We start from the raw sequence: 12,300 nt of genomic DNA, 5'->3' as shown, positions 1-12,300 counted from the left end.
AAAATTAAATTGGGCCCTTACCTGACATCACACACAAAAATCAACTCAAAGTTGATTAAGGACTTAAACATGAGACTTGAAACTATAAAACTTCTAGAAGAAGACAGGAGAAAAGCTTTGCAATACTGGCAAATAATTTCATGGATATGTCTTCAAGAGCACAGTTAACAAAAATGAACAAGTAGGATTGTATCAAAATAAAAAGCTTTGGCACAATGAAAGCAACAACAGAGTGAAAAGGCAACCTATAGAATGGGAGAAAATATTTTCAAACTGTGTATTTGATAAGGGGTTAGATTGGATGTGTCTCACACACCCCCCACTAGGGACCTGGCCGGCAACCCAGGCATGTGCCCTGACTGGGGATCAAATTGGTGATCTTTCAGTTCACAGGCCAGTGCTCAATCCTGGAGCCATACCAGCCAGGACCTAATAACCAGATTATTAAAAATAAGTTAAGGGACTTCTGCCAAGATGGCGGCATAGGTGGAGACGTGCTTCCTCACACAACCAAGTTTAGAGACAACTAAATATTAGCAACAGAAAACACAGCCAGAACACAGAAAATGGAACTTTTCGGAAGTCTGATTACAACAAATTCTTCAGCCTGACCGGTAAGAGGGGCGAAAGCAGCAGCTGGCAGAGGAGGGTAGCACAGGAAAACTCGGTCAGACAGACTCAGGCCCGCGGAATCCAGGCGCAGGGTTGGACCTGGTGGGCAACTCAGCAAACAATCGCGGGGAAACAGCGAGGGAGCAGGGCTGCAGGTTGACTGTGGTCGCGCATTCGTGTGTGGACAGACAAGCGAGGGAGTGGGCGATTGGACGAGAGCCAGCAGCCCCAGCGGCAAGGGGCAGCGGAGGGCACCGCCATTTCCACGCTCTAACCCTGCCTCCACGTACAGCGTCATAACCCAGCGACCTAAGTGACCCTGACCCGGTCAACAACCTAAGGCGCTGCTCGTCACCCAGCTGCGAGAAACAGCAGAGGGGGCCGCCATTTCCCCGCTCTGACCATGCCCCCACATACAGCGTCACACCCCAGCGACCTGGGAGTCCTAGGCCACGCTTCTCACACTTAAAGGGCCAGAACAGACCAAAAATGGCGCAAGAAGATCTCAAAGCCCCAGAGCCTATAAATCTAAGCGATGAAGAAATAGCAAAACTCTCAGACGCACAGTTTAAAACACTGGTGATCAGGATCCTCACAGAACTGGTTGATTATAGCCACAAATTAGAGAACCATATGAAGGCAAAACTAATTGAAATGAATGGAACTGCACAGGAAACCAATAGCGATGAAAAAGGAAACTGGGACTCAAATTAATGGAGTGGACCAGAAGAAAGCAAATAATGGCCAAACAGAAAAGAGTGAAGAAGCAAGAATTCAAAAAAATGAGGAGAGTCTTAGGAACCTCCGGGACATCTTTAAACGCTCCAACATCCGAATTATAGGGGTACCAGAAGGGGGAAAGGACCACAGCCACCAGTGGAGAACTTATTTGCACAAATAATAAAGGAGAATTTCCCCAATCTGGCAAAGGAAATAGACTTCCAGGAAATCCAGGAAACTCAGAGAGTCCCAAAGAAGTTGGACCCAAGAAGGAACACACCAAGGCACATCATCATTACATTAGCCAAGATTAAAATGAAGAAGAGAATCCTAGAAGCAGCAAGAGAGAAGGGGACAGTCACCTACAAAGGAGTCCCCATCAGACTGTCAGCAGATTTCTCAAAAGAGACCTTACAGGCAAGGGGCTGGAAAGAGGTATTCCAAGTCATGAAATCTAAAGACCTACAACCAAGATTGCTCTATCCAGCAAAACTTTCATTTAGAATGGAAGGAGAGATAAAGTGCTTCTCAGATAAGATCAAATTCAAGGAGTTCATCATCACCAAGCCCTTATTATATGAAATGTTAAAGGGATTTATCTAAGAAAAAGAAGTTAAAAAAACATGAACAGTGAAAGGACAGCAAACTCACAGTTATTAACAACCACACCTAAAACGAAAGCAAACTAAAAGGACAGCTAGATCAGGAGTGGAAACATAGGAATGAAGATCTCAAGGAGGGTTAGCAACAGGGGAGTGGGAGGAGGAGAAGGGGGGAGAAGGTACAGAAAATCAGTAGCATAGATGGTAGATAGAAAATAGATGGGGGGGGCAAGAATAGTATGGGAAATATAGAATCTAAAGAACTTGAGACACATGGTCATAAACTAAATGGGGGGTAATGGTGGGGACGGGGGGTAGGGTGGAGGGGAATGAAGGGGGGGAATAGAACAACTGTAACAGCATAATCAATAAAGAAATTTTAAAAAAAGAATTAACATGAATCCTTCTCAAACTCTTTCAAAAAAGGAAAAGGAGAGAACACTTCCTAACCCACTTTATCAGGCCAGCATTGCCCTGATACTGACGCCAGGCAAAGGCACCACAAGAAAGAGATTACAAACCAGTATCGGTGACGAAGATAGACGCAGAGCTCTCAACAAAGTACTAGAAAACTGAATCCTAAAATGTATTAAAGGATTACACACCACGGCCAAATGGCATTTATTCCAGTCGTGCCAAGGCGGCTCAGCGTGTGAAACCAACATAGTATACCACGTGAACAGAATAAAGAAAACTCCACACGATCATCTCAGTGGTTTTAAAAAGAAAACAAAACATTTGACAAAATGCAGCACCCTCTTACGATGAAAATATGCAGCAAACCAAGAACAGAAGGGCACTCCCTTAAATGGTGAAAGACATTTATGAAAAAGCCCGCAGCTCACATCCTGCCTAATAGTGGAAGACTGAGATCTTCCCCCTGAGATGGGGAACAAGACAAGGACGCTTGCTCACAGCCACCGCTGCCATTCAACATTCTACTGGAAGTTCTAGGCAGAGCAATTAATTAGTCAAGAAAAACATAAAGGCATCTGAATTAAATAAGAAGTTAAACTATCTCTGTTCGTGGAGGACATACTCTTGCATGCAGAAAACACAGAGAACCATAAAGGTTTTTATTATAGTTCATAAATGAATTCATCAGAGTTTCAAGATATGAGATTAATATGCAAAAGCCAGTAGTGTTTGTATACACTAGCAATTAAAACTACAAAAAGGAAATTAAGAAAACAGTCCTGGCTGGTGTGGCCCAGCTGGTTGGAGCACTGTCCCATGGACCAAAAGGTTGCAGGACTGATTCCCACTCAGGGCACATGCATGTGTTGCAGGTTCGATCCCTGGTCAGGGCAAATACTTGAAGGCAGCCAATCAATGTTTCTCTTCCCCTCTCTCTAAAAGCAGTGATAAAACGTCCTCAGGTGAAAATTTTTTAAAAATTAAGAAAACAATTTCATTTACAATAGCAGCGAAAAGAATAGAATACTCAGAAATAAGTTAAGTAGGTGAAAAGACCTGCACACCGAAAACAACGAAACGTTGCTGAAAGAATCAAAGACCTGTGGGAATAAACACCTGGACCTCACGCTTCTCCACCCCGCCACTCTGTTGCCAGTGCCTGTATTTGCAGAACTGGCAGCCAGTGAGCAAAAAAACACTGGTAGCGTTCACACTGGTCAGCCCCACAGAGCCCTGGGTGGGTGGGGAGAGCTGGAGAGTGACTCTGGAGAGCCCACGGAAGATGTGTTCGTGGGTGTTTTGCTGCTGCATGCTGTTTCCACCAGCTTTTACCCATGATGGTGCCTTCTTTCCTTGTGGTTTGTTTTATTTTCACTGTAAGCTTATAGTCCTCGGAAATTTAGAGTCTCTGAGAATTTTTTGAGGGCTGGATTGAAGTTGCATTTCTCTGCAGAAATCTATAAATGTTTCTTCTGAGCGCCTTGTGACTTTACCAGCCAGGGACATTTTACACCATATTTTTGACTTGAGGTGTTTCAGATTAACCGGTTTGTGTGAATTCAGGCCATGAAGGCTACGGTTGTTCTATATTCTCGAAAGAGCCTATCTCTGCTCCACACAGGCAATTCTACTCGCAGTGCCCTGGAAGGTGGGTTTGCTTCTGGTTCAGTCTCACACTGAAGATACAGAACTGCAGGGTCTATTGCAGACGCATTTGGTGATCCTCGTCATATGCCTCTGGTCCATCTCTGGTCTTACCCCCGGTTGTGGTGGAAGGTTCGGCATGAACACTGTCTCAGCTGTGATTTCAGCCACAGTTCTGGTGGGTAGTTCCTAATACGTTCCCACACAACCTAGACTGGATGCGTCCCACTTCAAGGGCACGCATCCACCCTTCTGCTCTTGCTTTAGGACCTTTGTCAAGGTCAAGGGCTCTGGTTGGCTTGCTATGCCAGGGCAGCCCCTAGGTGAGGAGGGAGCTAATACCTCTGAAGACAATCCTCAACCAGTAGGTGAGGAAGCTGGTGAATAAATGTTCCAGCCTCTTGTCCTTTAGGTGCACAATTTTGGCAGGTCTCCGTCTGTTTATCAAGATCCCCCTGCAGTATCTGTATGAGAACCTCACATTCTCGTTCTTACATGGCTCCCCCACCTTCCCTTTCTAATCCTTCCCATCTCTCATTCCTTATTTCTGCAATTACCTCCCCCCAGAACTTCCTGCATCCATGTTCCTGCTCTAGGTTTTTCTTTTTAAGGAACCTAAATGAAGACATGATTCCCGCCCCTGCTCATCATTGTGCTTCTGCCAAAACAAGATTTTTTTCTTTTTCTTATTGTTCCTTCTTCTTTCCTGCTACAAGCTTATAAGGTATCTGAGATGAAGTGAAGGTGACAGTCCTGGCATTATCCAAATTCCATATCCACCCTGTAGCATCTTTAATAGATACATTTTATTCATTGGGCAGTTATCGTCTAACTGTAAAGAAGGTCCAGTCCATTTTTTGCAGCCATCATGTCTTTATAGAAAGTTAGAACTGGAAAGTCCATATATGCAGTTCCAGCTTCTTCTCAAAGACAGTAGGTGAGATGAAAAAGTTAAGAGAACAGGCAAAGTGGAAAAGTGCTGGAATTTTACAATCACAGCCACCTGATTCCAAAACAGTCGCCATGAGGGCAGCCATGAGGGGGCAGAACCTCAGGCTGTCACCAGAGGGCAGCAGAAGCCAGGGAACAGGTGGAAAAGGACCGACCAAACAATGTATAAGTTGCCAGAGATCTGATAGAGGCATGACTAACATTTACTGGGGCCGGTTACAAGTTGGACATTGTGCTGGCACAATCAGAAATCATACGAAGTTCAAAGGCAGGAACTGGAGGTCAGAGCCAGCGGAGAACTGGAACAAAATCCAGTTGAGAGGGCAGTTCTTCAGGTCAGCCAGGAAGTGCCCAAAGACAGCGAGCGTATCTGGAAGTATGATGCCAGAAATAAATATGTGTAATGGCTCTGGGCCTGACCTCTGCCAGGGCAGCTGGGCTGTTGCTGGGGCATCACATAAGGTAAATCTCCAGGACCGCTGAGAGTCAGTCAACCTGTGTATTTGCTTCACGCTGGTCAGAATTTAAATGGTCTTTGCTGAGCAAACATGAAACATCTCCGATGATTTTTGTGTCTTCTCTCACTACAGAAGTAGACATAATTACATGCTGTGTCAGGCTCTCCCATCATGTTGGTTGTGTTGGTATTTTAATAATGTCCCACGCTTGCTTTAGTGTCTTTGATTCTTGTGTCTCTTGCATTTGATGATAAAGTTCTCCAACTCTACCAGATGGTCACTGAGTACAGACTGCACCACGATTGCCAAATGGCTTGAGATTAAGGGCTTTGTGGCATTTCCTACATTCTTCTCATCTGTAAGGCAGGGCTCCCTCTCTCTTCCAAAGGCCTGTGGAAATTCCTAACCACCCAGAACGTCATAGCGGGGGCCACAAGAAGCTCTTGGACAATCCATTCAATGTGCACTGAGCAGATCTTTTTATTAACAGGTTGGCTTAGTTTTGTGAGGGTTTTTTCCTACTATTCCCTCCACTCGCACCCCCTACAAATTTTATTGACCAACTCACTTAGATTTTCATGTTACTTTCTGGTTCTTTTTCAATCTTTTTAAATAAATATTTTTCAATTAATTTTTGGCTCAAACTCACTCAACTTAGACTTTTTTCTGGTGGACTTGTATATTCACAACTTGTCAATTTCTTCCTTCACTGTCCCTTGGGTTTGATGCTCCAGGGTTGCATTTCCAGTACCATCTAGGAAATGGGGGTTGTGACTTGTGACAGATTCTAGACACTTGAGGGAGGGGTGGCTCAGGCAGGTGGCACTTATCTTCAGGCTGGGAGCTGCAGGGACAGAGCTACCGTGGGCTGCCAGAGCAGGGAGATGCCGCAAGGCCTGGGGCTCCCTCCCCGTGGCCAGAACCTCGCCAGCAGTAGTTCACATCCGCTTCAGCTTCCCTCTGCCTCTGCATCTGCTTCCAATTCTGCATCCTTGGGTACGGAAACCCAGAGCCCACCTCTGCCAGGGCTGCCAAACTACACTCTGTGTTGCAAACTTGGATCTGTGTTTGGACAGATTCCTCAGGCAGTTCAGGTGTGCAAACTGTGAAGACATCCTAAGAAACCATTTCACCAAGACTGAGCTGGCCTGATGTTCTAGTTCCCACTATACGTATTTGTGGCTAGAGTCTCCCTCCTTTGTTTTAGGAACGTCAACTGGAATCTCAGTGGGGATCTGATAAAATCCAGAGGACACATCCCCCCAGCAGCATGCCGAGAAAGTTGATGGGGGTTGAAGCCCCCCACAATCCCCACACCCTCACCCCATGTGTAGGCAATAAGGGGAAATGCTGTCTGTGGAGAATTTTAAAACAGTAATAAAACCAAGCCAGCACATAGGAGCTGGTCGGCTTTTTGTTCTCACCATGCCCCAGCAAGTCTACACAACCTGGTGAGTGGTAAACACTCCTCCCTGGTGGACGGACCGTCACCATCCCGCACCCTTCCTGACGAAGTCTGGTGACTCATCAGCAATAAGTTGCAACTAATCTCTGTTGGTTTCCTTTAAAATGTTTTTATTTTTCAAAATATACAATTTATTTACACCTTTATTTCACAACTGCAGTTTGTATATTTATTCCAAAATCTTTAAATAACTCCACAGTAAACAGTACAAATCACAGGATCGGTCAACTGCTTCTCTTCAGCCTTTATGTTCCAGTTTTATGGGTTTTTTTTTTTAAAGTTTCAAGTAGTAATGGTTTGTGGGTCAGAAGGGAATACAAATAGGACAAAGGTTTACATAAGCTCAACACAGGATTAGAAAGGGCGGTCTGAGCAGCTACTGGAGCACTTACATGGTTTATAAATAAGCCCCTCCTACGGCCAGTGAGGGTTTTGGTTATGGGGAAGAAGGGGCTAGAACCTCACCTGCTGGAGGGAGGGTAGGGAAGCAAGTGGTGAGGGAGATAAGGCACCAAATAAAGGCTCCTTCTTGGCCTAAGGAGGCACTGGCTGGAAGGGTCCTGAGTGAGGGGGCAGGAGCCCAACTGTGCCGGGAGGCGTCAGGAATGCCTGGGAACGGGGTTGGGCTCCCACCCACAGAGAGGCCTCTCTGGCCTCCCTGGAGAAAAGCTTTGCGACCCTGGAGGCAGGGGAGAGATGGCTAGAGCAGCTGGTGGTTCCTAAAGAAAGGGGTTTGGGCTCCCACCAGCCTTGAGGCCAAGGCCAGCTGGCCTCTTCCATCTGCACGGGCAGGTGAGGGCCAGGCACGGCCTTAGCCGGAGGCGTCTGGTGGTGCCACCGGAACTTGTGACTGGCAGTGGACAAAGGCACTGCCCTGGGATCTGGGGCGGCCTGTGGGAGGCATCACGCTCTCTCTTCCGGGGAGAGCCCTTCATCCACCTCGGTGTTCTCCACTCACCAGGAGAAGGCCGAGCCAGCAAGCCGCCCCCAGGAAGGGAAGGTGTGGAAGACCAGGCTGAGGCCCTGTGGGCCCCATTCTTTGCTGTGGGGGTGGCTCCCAGGGGCTGACACGGGCGGATCACAGGCCTGTCAGGAAGTCACAGGGGTCCATTTTCTTCATTCCCCTTGGGACTGATCATGTTGGTGGGGTCCTAACGCAGTCCTGTGGGCTAAGACTCTGGGCAGAGATGCTGCCGATGAGAGCTAATCCCTTAGGGTCGTTTGGCCACCCAGTGGGTCAGAAGGTCAGTCTCAGGGTCCTTCTCAGTCTTCAGGGCCCCCCAGCACCCTTCACCAAGCCCGAGAGCTGGACAAAGCCCATCCTTCCTGGCCGAAGCTCCTTGGCAGGGTCTGGATGGGGGCAGGGGTGGGGAAGGGGCCGCTCAGGTCTGGGAGTTGTCACTGCCTCTTCCGGTGGGGTTCTTCTGGCATAAGGGTATGGAAAAAGTAATCCCAGAGTTTAGTGCTGATGCCAAATCCTAGAGAGGAAGACGAATAGGGAGAAGGTGAGGAGGTACTGCCCCAGGAAAGGGATAAATCCGCACGGAAAGGGAGCCGGTCTGACCCTGCTGGCCTTCCCGACTCTCAGGGCCTTCCCGGCAGAAGTCAAGAGCAGGGCCCCTGTGTTTCCAGTCTCCCTGGGAGGCTCCTGGAATAAACCCACATCTTTTATCTGGTCTGACTTCCTAGGGAAGCCTGGCCCCTGCCTGCCTCTTCCTCCCCCTTCTTTTAGAACGTCCAAGTTCATTTCTTCTTCAAGGCTTTGCACCTGTTGCTTCCAAGCTGCCCCTTCCCCAGACATAGGATGCCAACTTCCCTTAGGTTAGGACTCGGCCCTAACAGCATCTCTGCAGTGACATCCCCCCGGGCCACTTTATCTGCTGCTCTGCCTTCCGACGTGACAGACACTAGCCCACAGGACCGCTAAGCGTGGAAAACGTGGTTAAGGACTAAATTTCTAATCTCGTTTAATTTTAATTAACTGAAAACTCAATTTTAAAACTTACACTCAGCCCTGGCTGGTGTAGCTCAGTGGATTGAGCCCGGGCCTATGAACCAGAGGATCGTGGTTTGATTCCCAGTCAGGGCACATGCCTGGGTTGCAGGCCAGTTCCCAGAGGGGGACTCATGAGAGGCAACCATACATTGATGTTTCTCTCTCTCTCTCCTTTTCTTCCCCTCTAAAGATAAATAAATAAAATCTTAAAAAAAAACTTACACTCACTTCAATTACCGGAAACCTTTTAAGCACATTCAGAGCAATGTGAATCTACTTCTTTTTAAACTGTAAGTTTTATAAACTCTAAATACAGATTAAGTATTTCCAATGCAAATTTAGTACCTGAATGAAGATGTACTGTAATTGCAAAATACACATGGAATATTTCATGTAAGGAAAAGAATGTAAAATATCTCATTAACAATATTTTACATTGATTATATATTGAAATACTAATATTTCGGCTATAGTTGGGTTACTAAAATATACTGTTAAAAGAATTAATTTCACCCATTTATTTTTATGGGCTAATGTGGCCACTCGAAAATTAAAAAATCACATCTGTGACTTGCATATTTTATTAGACAGGGCTGGACCCCTCCCCTGCTTTCCATGGCTCCTCTAACGTCATCTTGCTTTATTTTCTGGGTGGCACTTATTGCCCCGAGTGATCTTTTACTATTGACCGGATTCCTTGTTTGTCTCCACACAGCCCCCATGCCAGAGGGCAGATGGGAGCCCTGGGCTCTATGTGTCCCCAGCACCCAGAGTGGTGCCGGGGCCCTCAGCAGGGGCTTAGTGGTGGCTGTCGAATAAACAAATGATCCAATGAGTGAGTCTGGGAGGCGCCGGCCGATCCTTACCTAACTTCTGATGTGCAAAGTGATGCTTGACGTGGTGGGCCTTCATGCTGTACAGGTAGGAGCCCTTGTGCGGCGAGCCGAAGTGCAAGTAGTAGTGGGTCATGTCGTAGAGGATGTAGCCCAGCAGGCCCCCGGCAAACAGAGTGCCCCCCACCGCCTCGGGCAGGAGGAGTTGTAAGACCGTGTAAATCAAGGCGATCACCAGAGAAGCCGGAGCAGGGGGGAAGACCAGGCGGGACTCGTCGAAGGGTGCCTGTGGGCGGAGATGCACAGGGGTCAGAGTGCCGCCAGGGGCCTGCCCACAGTCATGGGGGAGACCCCCTGAGAGGACCGGGCGGAGCAGCCCAGTCATCCCAGGGAGGGGGCAGCGACCTGTCCTGGGCAGGCGTGGCACCTTCAGTGGCTTTGGGGAGAGCGGGCCACCATGCCTGAAAGCCCTAGAGACACTGTCCCCTCCCCAATTTCCCAGCCAGGATGGGACCTGGAACGCGGTGCGAGAACACAGGGCGGGTGTGATGAGGGGCTCACGGTTTAGTGTTCTGCTTTATGCTCAAAGGGCCACTTTGGATGTGGAATTGGTAAGGTGCTGAAGGAGAGCCCCCATTGCCAGGTGGGGCACTCAGACCAGGGCCTGACTGTCCAGGAGGGTGACACACTGAAACTGAGGTGAATGCTGACTCACGCGGTGGGGAGATGCTGGGAGTGTTCACGGACTTTCTCCCCGCCCCCGTCCTAACAGGGGCCCTTCTTTGCTCCAACGGGGTGTTGTCGCATTAAACAACAAGAGAAATGGGCCTTAAGCTCTGGAGCTTTAAAAGCCAAAGGCCTTAGTGAGGATTCTGAGAAGAGACGGTCCTCTCTCTGGGCTGGCAGGAAAGAGAGAAAGCCGGCAATAGTCCGACAGTGAAGCGCTGATGAGGGCCTCTTACCCTCACACAGGAGCAGCGGGACCAGAGGTGTGCTGGAGGGCCAGGCTCAGGAGGGGTGCCAGGGACCATCTGAGAACAGCATGGTGTGGGGACAGCAGGATGCAGCCTCCTCTGGGCAGACCTGGCTTCCAGTCCCTGCCACGGGGTATGGCCCTTGAAGAGCCCCAAGGTGGTAGGTGGTCGAGAGCACAGACTCTGGAATCCACAGAGTGGGACACAAGATCCTGGTTGTGACAGGTGTGACCTGGGGTGTGTTCCTTAGTTTCTTAATTCCCCCAAGCCTCAGTTTGCTGCTCTGTGGAATGGGAATAACTGCAGCGCCCTTTTTGGCCAGAAGCTCCACAAGGGCAGTGATCTTGGACTCTTTTGGTCAGTGGGGTATAGAATCGTGCCTGGAACAGAGAGAGCGCTCAGTGAACACTTGCTGAATGAGCAGGTTGTTGTGAGGGTGAAAGGTGGTACATGAAAGGTACCTGAGGGTGCCTGGTGTCGGCAGTGGGGGCATACAGACACACATGCTCACTCTGCCCATGCCGGGTCCAGGTGAGGACCCAGTTCTTCTTCTGAGCAGCAGCACATGCCCTGATCTCCTCTTGTGCCCAGCAGAACCCACGGCAGGACTGGCAGCTCCTGTGAGTTGGTTGGCGATGCCAGGCCCCGGGAGGGAGCCCACCACGCTTACCTTGTGGTGCTGGCCATGCAGGATGAAGTGCAGCGTGATGAGGTAATAGCTGTTGCCAGGGGGCTTCATGTGGAACAGGAAGCGGTGGAGGAGGTACTCCAGCAGACTCCAGAGAAACATCCCCAGCACGAAGAGGCCTGGGAATGCGGACTTAGGCATGGCTACTGAGTACTCTGCAGGGTGAGGAGAGAGGCAAGGTCAGGGCACATGGCCTCAGTGGGTGACAAGGCCTGGTGGCTCCAGATGTCCCATCTCACCACCTCATCACCTCGGGATCTGCTGTCCAGCAGCTGTAGGGCCAGGGCACACTGCTGGGGCTCTTGGGTGAAAATGGGGGAAGGAGGCAGTGAGGATCTTTGCTGGGCTTGGAGGGGTCATCTCAGGGAAAAGTGGGGCCACTGGTCAGAGATCTGAGCTCTTCCTCATGGGGACGAAGAGGAGTAGCTGTGCCAGGTGCTGGACCTTTGCCTGGTGCTATGGTCTGAAAGCTAACCCCCATGGTGATGGTATTAAGAGGAGGGGCCTTCAGGAGGTGATTAGCTCAAGAGGGTGGAGCCCTCATGAACAGGATCAGTGCCCTTATAAAGGAGGGCCATGCAGCTCCCTTCTGCTTCCATCCATTCGAGGGCACAAGAAGTCCGTGACCTGGAAGAAGACCCTCGCCTGACCAGGCTGGCACCGCAATTGGAACTTCCAGCTTCTAGAATTAAATGTCTGCTGTCTATAAGTCACCTGATCCTTGAAGTTTTCCTGTGGCAGTCCAAATCATCAAGACACCTGAGAAGGGTGGCCTTTGCTTCCCGGGCATGGGGGAGCAAGAGGGACTGTCCCAAGCAAGCCAGGGGAGCCAGGCAGTCATTGATGAACAATGTTAATAATCAGGGGCTGGAGAGCAGTGGGGACAAGAAAACACACACGGAGAAATCTCAATGGGCAAGACTTGAAATCACAGCATAGG

General features: G+C 49.1%; 1 protein-coding gene across 1 annotated transcript in view; it reads right to left on the bottom strand.

Annotated features, from left to right (window-relative positions):
• Positions 1-6,968: 6,968 nt before the first annotated feature.
• FA2H (fatty acid 2-hydroxylase) overlaps positions 6,969-12,300 on the bottom strand; it is a 51,207-nt gene continuing 45,875 nt past the window's right edge. The window contains exons 5-7 of the mRNA XM_037144766.2: positions 11,343-11,515; positions 9,732-9,984; positions 6,969-8,347 (exon numbers count right to left, since the gene is read on the bottom strand). Coding sequence (XP_037000661.2) covers positions 8,268-8,347; positions 9,732-9,984; positions 11,343-11,515 — 506 coding nt within the window. The 3' untranslated portion in view covers positions 6,969-8,267. The remainder of the gene's footprint in view (positions 8,348-9,731; positions 9,985-11,342; positions 11,516-12,300) is intronic.

This window comes from Artibeus jamaicensis, unplaced genomic scaffold (genome assembly GCF_021234435.1).
Source record: "Artibeus jamaicensis isolate MK-2021 breed Jamaican fruit bat unplaced genomic scaffold, CSHL_Jam_final contig_464, whole genome shotgun sequence".
Taxonomy (NCBI): domain Eukaryota; kingdom Metazoa; phylum Chordata; class Mammalia; order Chiroptera; family Phyllostomidae; genus Artibeus; species Artibeus jamaicensis.
This window is presented reverse-complemented; position numbering and strand designations above follow the sequence as displayed.